Raw genomic sequence first — 18856 nt, forward strand, 5'->3', positions numbered from 1 at the left:
GGTCTAGGCCCGAAACGTCAGCTTTTGTGCTCCTGAGATGCTGCTTGGCCTGCTGTGTTCATCCAGCCTCTCATTTTATTATCTTGGAATTCTCCAGCATCTGCAGTTCCCATTATCACTGTCTCCTCTCTAATGGCTGCACCATTTATGTATCGCCTGGTTTGCGGGAAGCTTCGTACATGTTCTGGAAAAAACAGATTGGGAAATGCCCCTTCTGTTTTTGACTTACCAACACAATGGTGAAGTTGGTAATCATTATTATCAGTGTCCTGTAAATGTTAGCTATGAAATTGACCTGCTGCACTAATCTTCGGACAATAAGCTTTGCCGGAGGGTACGTTATATTCTAAATCTGTGATTCTGTCATTTGTGGCAGCCATCATCCATTTGTATTGTGGGCTTGATTGAAACATCAACAGCAGCATCCAATAAATGGCGAAAATGAATGTTGGCAGTCTGTCCCTGTCATTTGTCACAATTTGGCTTGACACCCCTCCCCCCACCCGAATTGGAACCACAGTCAAGTTTGGCTGTGATATGATGCAATCATTACTTCCCACGTGATCACCTCTGCAAACCTCGAAAAATATCTAGTCGTCTTAAAATGGGCAACACTAGCTTTTTAAAAACCCAGTTTGCTGGAAGGATTGAAAAAGTTAAAGTTTTCCCTCCCACCAGAAAAAGTATGGCAAGGCTTCTTGGTGGAATTTCTGCAGGTATCTTCACCGCAAGGTGATATCTAATACATTGCACATTAAGGTGTTAGAAGTAAAAAGTTTTTAATTTTAACAATGCCAATGATTTCCTATGAGGAGAAATATAGTTGGCAAAGCTTGTGTTCCCTCACATTCAGAAGAATGTGAGACCATCTTATTGGGACAAACAGAATGCTTTGAAAGGAGGCTTTGACTGAGATGAAGAGTTTTTTTAATCCCAATGTTGTGAAGTTTCGAAGTCTTTATCATGGGGACTTTGGCTGTTCAATTGTGTGTATTCAAATCGGATATAGATGGGTTTTAAGATATCAAAGGAATCAAAGCATGCATGAATTGAGCGGCAGATTGAGGGAGTGTTTGTTCTTGTTTTCTAAATTAGCTGTCAACCTGTAGCACTGTTAGTCTTGAGTTTGTTGAAGGCCGGGCAATTTATTTATCGTATATCTATTTCAACATTCCGCCTTTATTGCCACTTCTGCTTTCTTGATGCACTGTACAGGATAGCTTTTAATGTGATCTGGCAAATATTTCCTTCCCCAGTGTGACTTTCAACCTGCTGAGTATAAGGAAGTAAATATAGGTGTGCTAGATCAGTTGGAATTCAAGGTCATTAGCTCAACTGAAGGACAGGATGAAAAGCCAGCCTCCAACCGCAACTTTCATTCTTTTTTTTTAAAGTTTATAGATTTTCAGTAGTTTAGTTAACTACAGAGCAGACTTTAGAGATTTCTGGCAATGAATGTAGCTTGTAATTCATTTAAGACTTAAATTAGTTTCAACAAATACTTGTATTTTGTAGAGAAGGACCAGAAATGTATGTTTTTTCTGTATTATCTTTCACGACCTTGGGGCTTTACAGTCAATGCAGTACTTGTGTTTAAATAGTCGCTGTTGTTACAACAGCGTGTGCACTGCTAACTGCCATGATCAGCAATGTATTAATGACCCAAAATAAAATTAGAACACGTTGGAGAAGCTCAGCATGTCTAGAAGCATCTGTGGAAAGAAATAGTTAACAATTCCAGCCCAATATCGGACTTCATTGAAACAAGTGAGTGTTTCTGTACTTCCTAGATACGTCCCACTGTGTGTCACTGTTCTAGCACTTTCTGTCTCTTTTCATATTCTCAATGTGTACAGTAGTTTGCTTTGCTTTTTTTTATGCTGACGGTTGTCAGGTAGGAATTTGAGTGGGGCACTGTTGAGGACCACCCTGCTCTTCAAATAGTGCTGTGGCTTTTTAAGATTTTTGAGTGGAAAAGTGCCTTGCTTTAACTCTTACTCCAAAGGAAAGTACCCCTGACAGCACTCTCAATGCAACCGGTGCCAGCCTGGCCCATGCAATCAGGTTTTTACTGAGGAAATGAGCCCCAAAATGTTCTAATTCAGAAACAGGCTGCTGTCGAATGAGCGATTTCTTGTTCTGTGCAAACCAGTTCTCAGTAATAGTCAGAGGTAGTAAGAACTGCCGATGCTGGAGTCAGTGATAACTGCGGGGTTGGAGGAACACAGCAGGCCAGGCAGCATCAGAGGAGCAGGAAAGCCAATGTTTCTCGAGTTGGACTCTTCAGAAATTTCTGCTTCTCCAGCTCCATACTATGTTATCTCAGTAATAGTCATCCTGTTTGGGCTGGTGTTGGGGAGGCGAGGGTATTGTCCAGTTCTTTACATTCTAACTTGTGCATCAGTTGCAAAATCAAGACAGGTGCCTGCGAGATTGGATCCTTTATCATCCACTGTTGCTACATGGCATTGATCAGGAAATTCATTCACTGTCCCAATTTGCAAGGTTTGCTGATCTCAGTTGGGCTGAAATTAGCAATATTGCAATAGATATTATTTGGTGCTCTTTTATCCAGTGAATTGGGTGGGGGTGGGGAGATCATAGAATCCCTACAGTGTAGAAACAGGCCCTTTGGCCCAACAAGTGCACACCGACCCATCCCTCTATAAGCCACCTAAGCTCCACATCCCTGAACACTATGGGCAATTTAGCAAGGCCAGTCCACCTAGCCTGTGCATCTTTGGACTGTGGGAAGAAACCAGAGCATCTGGAGGAAACCCACGCAAACATTGGGATAACGTGAAAAGTCCAACAGTCACCTGAAAGCGGAATCAAACCCGGGTCCCTAGTGCTGTGAGACAGCAGTGCACACCAGTGAACCACCATGCTGCCCCTAAGAATAAAAAAAAGTTGTAGCCAGGGGAAGTGAACTTGAGTTGGTAGAGGATAGTGATAATGGTTATAAAATACTCATGTGGACAGTTCAGTTGCTGGCACGGTTGGGCTTTTGTAACCCTGTCTTGTGTCCCCATGCCTGGATAGCTTGGCTGCCGATGCTGTCAGTTCACACTGGGTGAGGTTTCTGCTGTACTTGCTGGGTGATGGAGTTGTGATTCATAACCTTTAAGTGGAGGGTGAAATTGTCTTGTAATGAGAACTTCTGATCTGAGCAGCACAAGTTTTGTTCAAAACCATTTGGTTTACAGCCAGCCACTGGCTGGGAACAAATGACAATAAAATATCAATTGCCTTATAGAGTACAGTGTGTCCCTGTGGACATTGTGTGCTTTGTACTGATTGTCAGCATTGAGGAGAGTGAGGCTGGTACAGGGCTGCACTTGCTGGATCTGACAGCTGAGTGTTGGGGTTGGGTCGCAAGCACTGAGTCTCTGCTTTCAGGCTTGGTTTGCATCATGTTCCTGCAGTGCATGGACCATCTGTGAGCTACTTTATACCTGTATTGGGTGACAGCAGCCTGCTGTTCTTATTTCCTGAATGGATGTCGAGAAATAAAAGGCTAATTTTTACTGTGTTGGCTGTGTAATAGTTTCCCTGATACAGTTGTTTAATTTTCTTCTCTGCCTCCGTATTGATCCAGTCAGTACCACTGTGGTGAAGCTTTTGATCACCTGTCCCAATAGCATCTAATGTAGCTCAGTGTCACACTTTTTCAAAACACTTATGTGAACGTATTTAGATGTTTTATTATGTTGAATGTGCTGTATGGATTTATAGGGATAGTAGGAGCTGCAAATGCTGGAGAATCTGACATAACAAGAAATTCTGTTTCTGAAGTAGGGTCCAGACCTGAAACATCAGCTTTCTTGCTCCTCTGATGTTGCTTGGCCTGCTTTGTTCATCCAGCTCTACACCCTATTACCCCTACTCAACAGGCCGAATGGCCTTACTTCCACTCTTATGTCTTATGGTCTTATAATGACGTATGTTATGTCAGAGTCTTGTGATGTGTGGTGTATACTGTTCTTTTGCGAATTGAGTCACTGTTTCTCGACCATCTGGTTGGGGAGGAGAGGAGGTGGAATCATCACCACACTTTCTTCCGTACTTCCCTCACTTGCGCATTCTGGTAGGATTAATTCGACAGGGTCCAGACACAGCTGGCTCTCTTCTCTAGACCTGAGGCACTGAGTTCAGCAGTATCGCCCAACTCTTTAGCAGATTAGAGATAGCAGGAACTGCAGATCCTGGAGAATCTGAGATACCCTTCTTGAGTCTGGGCCCGAAGCGTCAGCTTTCCTGCTCCTCTGATGCTGCTTAGCCTGCTGTGTTCATCCAGCTCTACACCTTGTTATCTCTTTAACAGATTACTTGATTTGAGATTCAAAATAAATCATTAGTTCCCAGTTGTGAATTATTCCTTTGGTGACGTGAGAATTTCCAGTGAGTTTGAGGTATCCTCAGGATATCTAGCATTTACAGGTATCTTGTTACGTAACAGTGAATATGCTGTTCTCTCTTCAGGCTACAAATAGGAATGTAAACGACACAGTTTACTTTGTACAGGAAACAGGGCACGTTGATTTTCTTTTTGTGGAACACCTACGCTCGGTTCACACTAAACAACTGCACCTCCCAATCACGAACCATTTCAGTTCCCCCTCCCACTCCTCAGACGACATGTCCATCATGGGCCTCCTGCGATGCCACCCGAAGGTTTGCGGGAACAGCACCTCATATTTGGCTTGGGAACCCTGCAGCCCAATGGTATTAATGTGGACTTCACAAGCTTCAAAGTCTCCCCTCCCCCACCACATCCAAAGACCAGCCCAGCTTGTCCCCACCTTCCCAACCTGTCCTTCCTCCCACCTATCCACTCTTCCCACCTCAAGCCCCAATCCCATCTCCTACCTACTAGCCTCATCATGCCCCTTTCACCTGTCCATGCTCCCTGAATTGAGCTATCCCCTCCCTAATTACCCAACTACACTCACCTTTACTAGCTCCATATCTGCCTCTCCTGTTCACCTATCTTCTCCTCTATCCATCTTCTATCTGCCTCACCCACTCTCCCTATTTATTTCAGAACCTGCTTCCCCTCCCACATTTCTGAAGAAACATCAGCCTTCCTGCTCCTCTGACGCTGCTTGGCCTGCTGTATTCATCCAGCTCTGCACCTTGTTAGCTCTGATTTTCTTTCTCATTGGCATTAGAAATTGCCGACAGATTCTGCAATCCTGCTTCCACCAGAGGATTGGTGAAGGACAATGAGACCTGTTTGCTGGAGGGAAGGATAGAGAGAGCAGGTTACCACTTGCTCACAACCGGGTGACTAAAGCTGTATCAGCTGACCCTCAATTAGAGGACAAAGTTTCTGCCTTGGATCTTCCTCAGGCCATTCTTAACCCGCAGCTCTTTGGTGCTGGAGGACTTGCGTGCCATTGGGTAGTGGGATTCAGAGTGCAGGATCTGTTTCCTTTACTTACCTTCTCTGCTGCCCCTATGCATTGTGAAGGCTGTGGTCCTCAAAATGTGATGAAGTGCAATGAGCAAGTTGTCACTGCTTTGAGTGACCACACTTCAAAGAGAATATCGAAGTATCATTGTAGCAGTTTCTTGAGAACTCCAGTGGAAACGTGCATGATTTTATTTTGACACCGTCATTGTTTGACTGGTTGGTGGTCAGCATTTATGAAATTCCATGATGACTTGGACCACCTTTGCATGGTAGTTTTCTTTCATCATAGCTAGTAAGGTGCCTCATCTTTGTTCGCTTTTTCTGCTGTTGATGAATTTTGGACCTTGTATGGCCTGTTAATTCTCCTTCTCCCTGTCTCTTTTCCACCCCACTCTATATTTAATAACTAATTCCCAAGTGTGAGTGCACACACCCATTCCTCATCATCGTGGATGGCCTTACCCTGTCAGTACAAGGAGTTCCCAATGGCATCTTGTAAGGGATCATCAGAATATAAAAGGCTCCCTGACACATCAGTCAGTGCGCCAACAAACAAAGTGACCATTGCCTTGTGCTAATGTTAACTGCTGCGGCTGAGGTGATTTGAGCAAAATCTGCTTAAGAATGTTGCCTTCTGCACACTGTGGGAAATCTATTGCTTATTTGAAAGTGAGGTAGCATTGCCAGCGAGATTTCAACATTGAGCTGCTGGATGAATGAACTTCAATGCTGTTTAACTTTCTATCTGCTCCCATGATGCTGTCAGAACATTTACTGCCCATCCCCTGGTCAAGATGAGGTATGCAACTAAGTGGGTTGCTCAGTAAAAACAACTTAAGCAACCTTGTAGTGTTAAGTAGAGTCATATAGAACATAGAGCAGTACTGCACAGTATAGGCCCTTCAGCTCATGCTGTTGTGCTGAACTTTTACCCAAACCTAAGGTCTATCTAACCTCCACCCCTACCTTATACTATTATCCATATGCCTATCTAATTGCTGCTTAAATGCCCCTAACGAGGCCAACTCCACCACAATCTCTGGCAACGCGTTCCATGCCCGTACCACTCTTGAGTAAAGAACTTAACTTTGACATCTCCCCTATATCTACCTCCACTCACTTTAAAACTATGCCCCCTCATAATAGCTACCTCCACCTGAGGAAAAAGGCTCTGGCTGTCCACTCTATCTACACTTCTGATCACTTTGTACACCTCAATCATATTACCTCTCATCCTTCGTTGTTCTAAAGAGAAAAACGCTAGGTCTCTCAACCTTTGCTCATAAGACCTTCCTTTCATTCTGGGCAACATCCTGGTAAATCTGCTCTGCACCTTTTCCAACACATCCACATCTTTCCTATAATGAGGCAACCAGAACAAACTACTCTAGATGTGGCCAAACCAGGCTTTTGTATCGCTGGAGCATAACTTTACAACTCTTGAACTCAGTCCCTCTATTAATGAAAGCTAACACACCATATGCCTTCTTAACAACTCTATCCACCTGGGTGGCAGCTTTCAGGGAACTGTGGATGAATCCCAAGATCCCTCTGCTCCTCCACATTGCCAAGAATCTTTCCGTTAACCCCCATATTCTGCTTTCAAATTTGTCCTTCCACAATGAATCACCCCTCACTTTTCAGGGTTAAACCCCATCTGCCACTTCTCAGCCTAGCTTTACAGCCTGTCAATGTTCCTTTGTAACCCAGAACAGCCCTCTGCACTATCCACAGTGCGACCCACCTCCATATCATCTGCAAACATATTAATCGACCCTTCCGCTCCTACATCCAAATCAGTCACAAAAATTACAAATAGGAGAGGACCCAGAACAGATCCTAGTGGTACACCATTCATAACTGTAAATAGTTTCTGCCCATTACCACCCTTTGTCTTCTAAGGCTCAGCCAATTCTGAATCCAGTCTGCCAGATTTCCCTGTATACCATGCCTCCTTACTTTCTGCATGAGCCTACCATGGGGAACCTGATCAAATGCCTTACTTAAATCCATGTATACCACATCCACTGCTCTATCTTCATCCACATGTTTGATCACGTCTTCAAACAATTCAATAAGATTTGTGAGCCGTGATCTACCCCTCACAAATCCATGCTGCTATCATGAATCAAATTGTGCCTATCTAAGTGAGCATAAATCCTATCTGCCAGAGCCCTTTGCAATAATTTACCCACCACTAAAGTAACAATATACTGAGAATTGACAGCTGATTTATTCCAATGCTTCATTGCCTGTGTTCAGGCTCCATGCAAGGTTCTATCCACCTTACATTGGCGGATTTGCTACAGCAAACTACCCAACAACTGTCATGTTATTTGTTGAATAGAAGCACAGGTAGTAATGAGGAAGTGGGAGGCTGCAGAAGGATTTGGGCAGGTTAGGAGAGTGGGCAAATAAGTGGCAGATGGAGTACAACATGGGAAAGTGTGAGGTCAAGGGAAGAAAATTCAGAAGTCTAAAGTGCAAAGAGACTGTGAGAAACCTCGACTAGAACTCCAAAGGTAAACTTGCAGGTTGAGTCAGTAGTCAGCAAGGCAAATGCAATGTTGGCATTTATTTTGAGAGGACTTGAATATAAAAGCAAGGATGTACTATTCAGGGTCTATAAGACTCTGGCCAGGCCACATTTGGAGAATTGTGTGCAGGTTTGGATCCCATATTTCAAGAAGGATGTACTGGCCCTGGAGCAGGTTCAGAGGAGTTTCATGAGAGTGGTCCCAGGAATGAAAAGCTTAACATATGAGGAACGTTTGAGGATGCTGGGATTACACTCTTTGGAGTTTAGAAGGATGAGGAGGGATCTAATTGAAACTTACAGAATACTGAATAGCCTGGGTAGATTGGATGTTGGGAAGATGTTTTCATTTGTAGGAGAGACCCGAGGGCACATATTTAGAGTAAAGCGAATATCTATTAGAACGGACATAAGGAGAAACTTCTTCTGCCAGATAGTAGTGAATCTGTGGAATTCCCTGCCACAGAAGGCAGTGGAGGCCAGGCCATTGAGTACAATTAAGACTGAGATAGATAGGTTCTTGATTATCAAATGTCATGGGGTGAAAGTGGCAGAATGGCGTTAAGGAACCTGGCAGACATGATTGATTGGCGGTGCAGACTCGATGGGCCGAACAGCCTAATTTCTGCTCCAATGTCTTATGGTTGTATGCCAAGATTGGGTCTGACCTTATGACATTTCTGTGATAGTCTAGTACTATTATAATCTGTCCCCAAGAGCAGGGTTTATTTGACAATCAGCTGTCTGGTCTTTATGGCTTGGCAAATAACAAGGAAGCAGGCTTCCAGCCTGTATTCTCATTGGCCTTAGTTGTAGCATTGTTCACTAGTGACTTGCATTTTGGACGAGCTCACAGATCACATGGTTGCCAGTTGCCGTGTTGACATTGTTCCCTGGTTAGATTAAGATAAATACAAGCTGGTAATAAAGAAGAAACCAAGACAAGGCAGTCAAACTGAGTGCAAAGTCAGAGACCCTGTAAAAAAAAATCCCTTTTAATCCATTTGTGAAATGACATTTAAACTTTACTTCCGCTCAGTCCGCAACAAACAACTGCACCTCCCAGTCGCAAACCATTTCCACTCCCCCTCCCATTCTCTAGATGACATGTCCATCATGGGCCTCCTGCAGTGCCACAATGATGCCACCCGAAGGTTGCAGGAACAGCAACTCATATTCCGCCTGGGAACCCTGCAGCCATATGGTATCAATGTGGACTTCACCAGTTTCAAAATCTCCCCTTCTCCTACTGCATCCCTAAACCAGCCCAGTTCGTCCCCTCCCCCCACTGCACCACACAACCAGCCCAGCTCTTCCCCCCCACCCACTGCATCCCAAAACCAGTCCAACCTGTCTCTGCCTCCCTAACCGGTCCTTCCTCTCACCCATCCCTTCCACCCCAAGCCGCACCCCCAGCTACCTACTAACCTCATCCCACCTCCTTGACCTGTCCGTCTTCCCTGGACTGACCTGTCCCCTCCCTACCTCCCCACCTACACTCTCTCCACCTATCTTCTTTACTCTCCATCTTCGGTCCGCCTCCCCCTCTCTCCCTATTTATTCCAGTTCCCTCTCCCCATCCCCCTCTCTGATGAAGGGTCTAGGCCCGAAACGTCAGCTTTTGTGCTCCTGAGATGCTGCTTGGCCTGCTGTGTTCATCCTGCCTCACATTTTATTATCTTTAAACTCTACTGCTAAGTCTGTGACCAAAATTCTGGCTGCCACTTATTGAAATGTGCGCATTTTTGGTTTGCATTTTTTTTCGTTTGAATTGAAATATCAAACCTAACCCACCTACCTTTAATGTCGGTTAAGAAAGTTAACTTGTGATCACATTTGGCTCTGAAGTGCTGTCGTCATCTCCCAGCTAGTGGGCCCATCCATTAAACTTGGCCATGTGATGACCAATTATTTGTTCATTTACAGGAGACAGTGCCCCTTAAGTCATTGCTGTACACACTGCCACCTCCTGTGGGAGAGGATGGAAAGTTTCAAAGTTGGCAAAAGGAGGAAAATCAGTTATGCTTGGCTATATGCCCCTTGTGACCCTTTTACGTTTGTAACATTTTGTACAAAACCACATTGCAGTTTCATTTGATGAGTTGACAGTGGTAGAAAAACTACCCGCTCCCTCTGAGATGAATTGCCACACTGCAAGACAAGAGCAGCATCTTAACTAAGCCATGAAGACCAATCTGCCAGTTTTCTAAGCTTGATTCTAATATTTGTTTTTAGACATTTTGTATTCAGTCTCAAGTGGGCATCATTGGCACTTATTGACCATCTTTGGGGTTGCCCTGGAGATGATGATAGCATGCCAATTTCTTAAATCCTTTCAGTCTGTGTGGTTGGTAACCTTTCCAGATGATAGAGAGGGAGAGTACTGTTGAATGTTTTTTACTTGATAATTTTGAAATTCTCTTGATTCATCAACTGGCAGTTAAATGCAAACGTCAAGTAATTTTTGGAATTATTTTAATTGCGGTTATGAGACTAAGTTAGGAAGAAACTTGGGCTGATGCAGATGTTATTTCTAGATTCATTGCATAGATTAAAAATGCTTCTTTCCAGAAAGGATCTGCAAGTTAATAACATCAAAAGTTAATCACTTTGAAAGGCCAAGAGGGTTGTTAAACCTGTGTTCCATGCGTTGCTGCCGGCCTAATGCTATCAGGTTAACTGCAGAGCTCTTCAATGGCTTAGGGCAGAACAAAAGTTTGATCGAGGAGTGTACCTTAAGGGAAGAGTGTGGGGTCTAGGAAGGTATTTTCACAGGTTAGTACACAGTGGCTCAGTGGTTAGCACTGCTGCCTCATCGGGCAGGCAACCAGGTTCGATTCTACCCTTGGGTGATTGAGTAGAGTTTGCATGTTCTCCCTGAGTCTGCATGCGTTTCCTCACATGCTCCAGTTTCCTTCCACAGTAGTTAGTGTAGGTCAGGTAGATGCTAAATCATCCAGTGTCCAGGGATCTGTAGGCGAGGTGGATTAGCCATGGGAAATGCCAGATTAGGGGATTGGGTTTGTGTGAGACACTCTTCAAAGGGCTGATGTTGTGGGTGCGGGTGGGATACTCTTCAGAGGGCTAGTGTGGACTTGATGGGCAGAATGGCATGTTTCCACTCTGTAGAGATTCTTGATTCTGTATAAAATAGTGGATGCAGCTGCTCGTGGGAGAACCCAAAACTCAGGGCTGTGGGGACCAAGAGCGAGGGTAGGGGTGGATGGGTGATCAGGATTTGGTGCAAGTTTGGATTTTCACTGCAGTATGTTGGATATCTATGGATTGATGAGTGATAGATGCAAGGTTGGTCAGCAGAGTTACGAATAATTTTCAGGGGCAATGGATAAGGAGCTAAGCAACAATGTAAGTTGAAGGCACAAGATTTTTGAAGTTAAGCGATAGTCTATTACTGGAAAAGTTGCTGATTAGCTTGATGATGCCCCCGATCGAACTGTATGTTAATAATACACCTTATGGAGATGGATTGGGCCCCTGTCCTACCCCTGACAGCTTCTATGAAGCTATAGCCAGCAAGGATCCAACTCCATAACTCGAGGTAATCATTGAAAATGAATGAAGTCAGGGGCTGCAGAGAAGCACAACCAAGTTGTTTTTATGCTATACAGTGTGCAGAATAAGTTGTATTTTTATTTGTTTATAAAATCATATTTTAGATTATTTTAACTCCAATGGAAGCAGATTAGTTTATGTAGCTCAGTAGACAGTAATTGTAAATAATCCAACCTGCCGCCCCTCTCACCTTTTGTGCTTTAACAGTAAGTCATTATCTGAAATATTGGTGACCTTAATTATGGTTTATAAATTGCCTTTCAGTGTAATTGATGTAAATATACATGATCAGCCTAAGTACATAGTAACTGTTTCCTACCTGTACTCCCTACCCCTTCCAAAGGTGCTGTCTCATTTGCTCCCAATGTCTTCTAGGAAACTCATCACAACCCAGACCAAAGATCCCATGCTGTATGACTGTAAGACGCTATGCTATCACTCAACTTCCAGACACTCATTCCTGCATTCAGTAAGAGGAGCTGAGGGTGGAGAAGACATGTACTTGGCTGGTTAACCATTTGCCACCATTTACCATCCTATCTACCACTAGGGATCACAGCTCTGAGTTCAGGTAGTTTGTGAGGTCATACTGCCCTGTGTGTCAATTCAACAGTGGGTAGTGAGTTCATCAATATGTGAGTGGTAAACTTGTGTGACTCCGTCCCTGAGGCTTCTTTAAAGTCATTCATGAGTTGTGAGTGTTGCTTAAGGTCTGTATCTGTTGCCCATCCAAAGTTGCCCCTCAGAAGATGATGGTGAGCCAACTTCTTGAGCCTCTTCCATCTGTGATGCCAGTACACGCACAGTGTTGCTGATCAGGGTATTCCTGGAATTTTGGCCAAGCAACTGTAATGGTATTCAGAGTTCCAAATCCAAGTGCATGGTGGGGACTTTGTGCAAATAGCATTTCCTTGTGTATGCTGCCCTTATCCTTTTTAGGTATCAGAGGTTGTGGTTTGCAAGGTGCTGTTGAAGGAACCAGTGTGTCTTGTTGCCACTGTTTGTAGATAATGAGAAGCCAAACATGGCAGCACTGGTGGTCTGAAGTTATTTATTTTAATGCAAGGAGTATAACTGGTAAACTGGATGCTTGGAGTCAGGATTAGTATGGAACTATGATGTAGCCATTCAGAAACTCGGTTGAGAGAAAGATAGCATTGCAGTTTGACATTTCAGGCGCGATAGAGAAGGATGTAAAAGAGGTGAAGGAGTTGTATCACTGATTAAGGGGAAAGTGCACCTCTAACAAGGAGAGGACAACTTGGAACGTTCAACCAGTGAGGCCGTTTGGGTAGAACTCAGGAATAAGAAAGGTGCAATCACTATTCAGCCAGAGTGCAGTATTCTGTGGAATTCATTGCAGAGGGATGTGGAGGTAAAGTCACTCCAGTGTAATTAAGACTGAGAGAGATTCTTGATTGGTAAGGGAATCAAAGCCTACGGTTGAATGCATCTTGTATGTTCTTTCCATGGTCAACAATTCTTGGTCGGCACTTGAAACTTGAGTTTCTGACCTGGAGGTAGTCCACTGTGCCACAAGATCTTCATTCACAGCTGAAATTACAGGAAGGCTGTGAAGCTTCTGGGTGAAATTTGATTAATGATTGGATTATTGTAAGACTTATTGGCATTGGCACAACTGACAAGCCCCCAGTTACTAGAGCAATTGGACCTTTTGTTTTGATTCATGCGCGCGACCTGGGTGTCCCCAGCTGGGCCAGATTTGTTATTGACTCTCATCCCTCAGATGGTGATTGTGAGCTACCTCCATACACTGCTGAAATCCATTTGGCATAGGTATGCCCACAGTGCCTGTAAGGAGGAAGTTCTGGGATTTTGACCCAGTGACAGATAGCAATGTATTTCCAAGTAAGGAACCTGATTGAAGGGATTTTGTTGGTGAATGTGCTGCCGTATCCATCTAGATAGCTGCGGTTGTGGGTTTAGAAGGATCTCTGGATTTCTGCAGTGTAATTTGCAAGTGGAACACATGATTACAGTTGAGAGGCAGTGGTGGAGTGAGTGAGTGGCAACATATCCACAAACAATCAGATGACCTGTTTTGAATTTGTCCTGCATTTTGTGTAGAGAACGTACCTGAACTATATTTCCTCATTCAGGTAGATGCCAGTGTTGTACCTGCAGTGGAACAGTTTGGAAAATTATGTGGGAAGTTCTGGAGTTTGTCTTTGGTAAGATTGCTGGGATGTTGTCAGGGCCCACAGCCTTCACAGTACCCAGTGCCTTTATCCATTTCTTGATGTTATGTGGAGTGATTCATATTGGCTGAAGACTTGCATCTGTGATACTGGGCATGTCTGTAGGAGGCCAAGATTGGTGATGCATTAGACACTTTTACCTAAAGACTGATGCAACTGCTTCAGCCTTATCTTTTACATTGATGTGCCGAACAAATCCTTTGTATGGATGTATTTGTGCAGCCGCCTCCTGTGAGTTATTTAACTGTGTATGGCTGTTCATGACTGGATGTGATAGGGTTGCAGAGTTTAGATCTGATCGGTTGTGAGGTCACGGAGCTCAATCTGTCACTTGCAGCTGATGTTATTAGGCACAAGTAGTTCTAATTTGTAGCTTCACCAAGTTGATGCCTCACCTTTAGGTTTGCCTGATGCTGTTCCTAGAATACCTTCCAGCACTCTTCATTGAACTAGGGTTGACTCCTTGTCCTGATGAGAATAGTAAATTTGGATGATATGCAATCCATGATGTTGCATTGACTTTGAGTACGATTCTGTTGCCACTGATGGTACGCAGCACTCACGGACACCCAGTCTGGAGTTGCTAGATCTGTTTGAAGTCTGTTCCATTTTGTGTGGTGATACTGCCACAGAACACAAGGCTATTTTTGATGTGAAGGCGGATCTTCTTCTTCACAAGGATTGTGCAGCAGTCACTTTCTCCAATATTGTCAAGGACAGATGGACCTATGGAAGACATTGGTGAGCATAAGGTCAAGTGTGTTCCCTTGATGTCTGCCACAGACCTAATGAGCAGCTACATTCTTTAGGACTCTCATCAGCTTGATCAGTCATGGCACTGCCAACCACTCTGGATATTGAAGTCTCCCAGCTAGAGTATATTCTGCATGCTTGCTGCCCTCCGTGTTTTCTTCAGGTCATGTGTAACATGGACACTGATTCGTCAGCTAAGGCAAGGAGGCACAAAGCAGCAACAGGAGGTTTCCTTGCTCCAGTTTGAAATGGTGCCATGAAACTTCATATTGAGGACTCCCAGGGCAACAACCTTTTGACTGTATATCACTGTACCTCAACTTCTGCTTGATCTGACCAGCCAATGAGACAGGACATATGGTGATAGTGTGTCTGAGGAATTGTCAGTAAGGTGTGATTCCATGAGTATGACTGTCAGGTTGTTGATCACCTAGCCTGGAGACAGTCTGTGGTGTGTTCTAATTTTGACACTAGCTATCAGATATTAATGAATAGGACTTTGCAGGGTAAACAGGGCTATATTCTCTGTGGTTGCTTCTAGTGACTTAGGTTGTTCATCTGGTTTCATTCCTTTGTTTTGAGATTTTCTTGTGGTTGATACAAATGAATGGCTGGCTAGGTCATGTAGGAGAGCGGTTAAGAGTATACCACATTGCTGTTGGTCTGGAGTCATGCATGGACCAGACTACGTGAGGATGGCAGTTTCCTTCCCTAAAGGCACTAGTGAACTAGGTAGGCTTTTATGACAATCGATAATGATGTCTTGAGCATCATAAGACTTGCAATTTTTACTTTCCAGATTTTAATTAATTTCAAATTCTGTCATCTGCCGTGGGTCATTACCTGCATCTCCAGACTGCTAGTTCAGTGACAGCCTCACTGGGTCATGGGCCGCCCTTTGACTCATTTAGATATATTTACATTTTCTGATTCAAAGTGCTCTGGATTTATTCCTTGCTCCAACTGATGCCAGTGGTGGAGAAACAAGCGTGTGGTTGTGGATTTTGCTTGGCTACCCAATAGATTGTTGCCTGTGAGTGGCCTTTTGGATGCAGAACCCTCTTATTAAAAGAGCTGCTAGTGCCAGTACGAAGGCGTCACCTTCCCATCACAGCCAAGCAGGCTGTTCGCCTGTAAAACCTTCTGTCACTTGACAGTGCTCTCTAAGGAGGAGCATGAAGCTATGTAAACAACCACTGTGGTGCTTTTGGGGATGAGGCAGCAAGTCACAGGTCTAGAAAACTAGGCAGGTGTGAACCAAAGCTGGCAACAAAAGGCAGGGACAACCATTCAACAAATACATGTAATAATACTGTTAACACTGTAATTAAACAAGGGTGGAGGTAGAGGGCAAGACCTAGCACTGACCTCAGGAATGACTGTGCAACTTGGATAAATAGAAGTGATTCGTGGTTGTTTTGGGAGGCATGGGGCAGGCTGCATGACATCATGTTCTTTTTTTGGGCTCTAAAGTGAGAGTGTAGATTTGTTTGTGTTTGCCTTGAACAAATGTTTGCAGATGCCCAAAAAAATTGCAGCAATGACACTTAACACTTGCTGTAATGTGCTGCTGTTGGATTTGACATTGGTCCGTTTACTTGGCAGTCATAATAGTAAGGAATGTAACTTTATGCACACATTTTAGTGTCCAGACCACACTCCAATTTTAATCTAATTTTTAATGTATTGATTGTTTGTCTTTCCTCCCCAGATTTCCTTTTTAAGTTCCTGGTAATTGGCAGTGCGGGAACAGGGAAATCATGTCTCCTACATCAGTTTATTGAAAACAAATGTAAGTTTTGGAACTTTCTTTTGTTGCCGGCTTGATGACAATTTGAGATGTTTAGATGCATGTGCTGTGGGGCTTTCCTGGGTAGATCTAATTTAGGTCATGAGGGTGGTAATGTAGATTTGGGGAAAGGGCATCCACTCTCCTGTCCTTGCACAGTGCAATACAACCATTTGATGTAATTGAGATTTCCGTGTCAACAGTTTTCACTCCATTTCTAGAGTAGCTCGTTATGGTCCCAATACAGTGGTTCACAATCATATCTCACCACATAATTATATTTCATGTGCACCCAGGTACTGACAGGTCTAATGGACTGCATTGGCAGGTGTGGTTTTATCATAACCAACCTGGAATGTATCTCTTTCTCTCTGTAAATGCTGCTGAGTATTTCCAAGTCTCAGCAACAACATTTTGTGTTGTGTTACTGGTTTTTGCTATCCTTGGGAAAGTGAGGTGATTCAAACATCCTGCCTCTGACCAGCAACTTCCTTCTGAGGAAGGGCCACTGGACCCAAAATGTTAATTCTGATTTCTCGCACAGAAGCTAGCAGACCTGCTGCGCTTTTCTAGCAATTTCTATTTTGTTTCTGAGGCATCCGCAGTCCTTTTGGGTTTTCACTTAGTGCAGTTCAATTTATAAACAGACATAGATGCAATGGGCCAAATGGTTCACTTTTTATGAATTGCTAATTTTCTTGAGGTTGCAGACCTGATAGAAACACAATCTGAGTGAATAACAGATATAAACCTGCAGCTGCCAACCAATAACTCAATACGTTTGGTTATGGTTCATGGTTTCTAAGTTACAGTCCTTCAATTTAAGGCCACTGTTTACTAGGTGATCTACTGTTTGAGCAATACAACACAAGGAAACAGTGCAGTCAGATTCCAAGACATGCTGGCCTCATACTGTTAGTAATTTTTCAGCTCAGTTCCAGAATGAAATGTCCTTCTAATGTCAGCATACCTATCGGAGGGAAAGCAGTCTTGTTATTTGGCCCAGGTCTGCTAAACAGTGCAGGCTGATAACAAAGTGTGGAGCTGGATGAACACAGCAGGCCAAGCAGCATCTTAGGAGCACAAAAGCTGATGTCTCAGGGCTAGGCCCTTCATCAGAAAAGGGGGATGGGGAGAGGGTTCTAAAATAAATAGGGAGAGAGGGGGAGGTGGATCAAAGATGGATAGAGGAGAAGATAGTTGGAGAGGAGAGTATAGGTGAGGAGGTAGGGAGGGGATAGATCAGTCCGGGGAGGATGGACAGTTCAAGGGGGCAGGATGAAGTTAGTAGGTAGGAAATGGAGGTGCGGCTTGAGTTGGAAGGAGGGGATAGGTGAGAGGAAGAACAGGTTAGGGAGGCAGGGACGAGCTGGGCTGGTTTTGGGATGCAGTGGGGGGAGGGGAGATTTTGAAGCTTGTGAAATCCACATTGATACCATTGGGCTGCACGGTTCCCAAGCGGAATATGAGTTGCTGTCCCTGCAACCTTCGGATGGCATCATCGTGGCACTGCAGGAGGTCCAGGATGGACATGTTGTCTAAGGAATGTGAGGTGGAGTTGAAATGGTTCGCGACTGGGAGGTGCAGTTGTTTATTGCGAACTGAACATAGGTGTTCTGCAATGTGGTTCCCAAGCTTCCGCTTGGTTTCCCCAATATAGAGGAAGCCACAACAGGTCCAGCGGATGCAATATACCACATTGGCAGATGTGCAGGTGAACATCTGCTTGAATTGGAAAATCATCTTGGGCCCTGGGACGAGCGTGAGGGAGGAGGTGTGGGGGCAAGCATAGCAGTTCCTGCGGTTGCAGGGGAAAGTGCCGGATGTGGTGAGGTTGGAGGGGAGTGTGGAGTGGACACGGGAGTCCCGGAGAGAGTGGTCTCCCCGGAAGGCAGACGAGGGTGGGGATGGAGATGGAAAAATGTCTTTAGTGGTGTTGTCAGATTGTAGATGGCAGAAGTGTCGGAGGATGATGCGTTGTATCCGGAGGTTGGTGGGGTGGTATGTGAGGACGAGGGGGATTCTGCTTTGGTGGTTATTGCGGGATGGGGTGTGAGGGATGATTTGCAGGAAATGTGGGAGACATGGTCGAGGGCGTTCTCGACCATTGTGGGGGTGGGGGGCGGGGAGGTGGATGTTGCGGTCCTTGAAGAACACAGACATCTGGGATGTGCGAGAGTGGAATGCCTTATCCTGGGAGCAGATGCGGCGGAGGCGAAGGAATTGGGAATAAGGGATTGAATTTTTGCAGGAAGGTGGGTGGGAGGAGATGTATTCTGGGTAGCTGTGGGAGTTGGTAGGCCTCATCCCAGGGCCCAAGATGACTTTCCACATCAAGCAGATGTTCACCTGCACATCTGCCAATGTGGTATACTGCATCCGCTGTACCCATTGTAGCTTCCACTACATTGGGGAAACCAAGCGGAGGCTTTGGGACCGCTTTGCAGAACACCTACGCTTGGTTCGCAATAAACAACTGCACCTCCCAGTTCCGAACCATTTCAACGCCTCCTCGCATTCCTTAGACAACATGTCCATCCTGGGCCTTCTGTAGTGCCACAATGATGCCA

General features: G+C 44.5%; 1 protein-coding gene across 3 annotated transcripts in view; it reads left to right on the top strand.

The window, feature by feature from the left end:
* Positions 1–18856, top strand: part of rab4b (RAB4B, member RAS oncogene family) — a 50674-nt gene that overhangs the window by 2461 nt on the left and 29357 nt on the right. Inside the window, exons 1-2 of one of the 3 annotated variants that reach the window (XM_048522212.2) lie at positions 619–716; positions 16209–16289. In XM_048522212.2, coding sequence (XP_048378169.1) covers positions 686–716; positions 16209–16289 — 112 coding nt within the window. In that variant the 5' untranslated portion in view covers positions 619–685. Of the gene's footprint in view, positions 1–618; positions 717–16208; positions 16290–18856 lie in introns of those variants that run through there. The other 2 variants (XM_048522211.2, XM_048522213.2) reach the window with 2 other exon arrangements.

This window comes from Stegostoma tigrinum, chromosome 39 (assembly GCF_030684315.1).
Source record: "Stegostoma tigrinum isolate sSteTig4 chromosome 39, sSteTig4.hap1, whole genome shotgun sequence".
Lineage (NCBI taxonomy): Eukaryota > Metazoa > Chordata > Chondrichthyes > Orectolobiformes > Stegostomatidae > Stegostoma > Stegostoma tigrinum.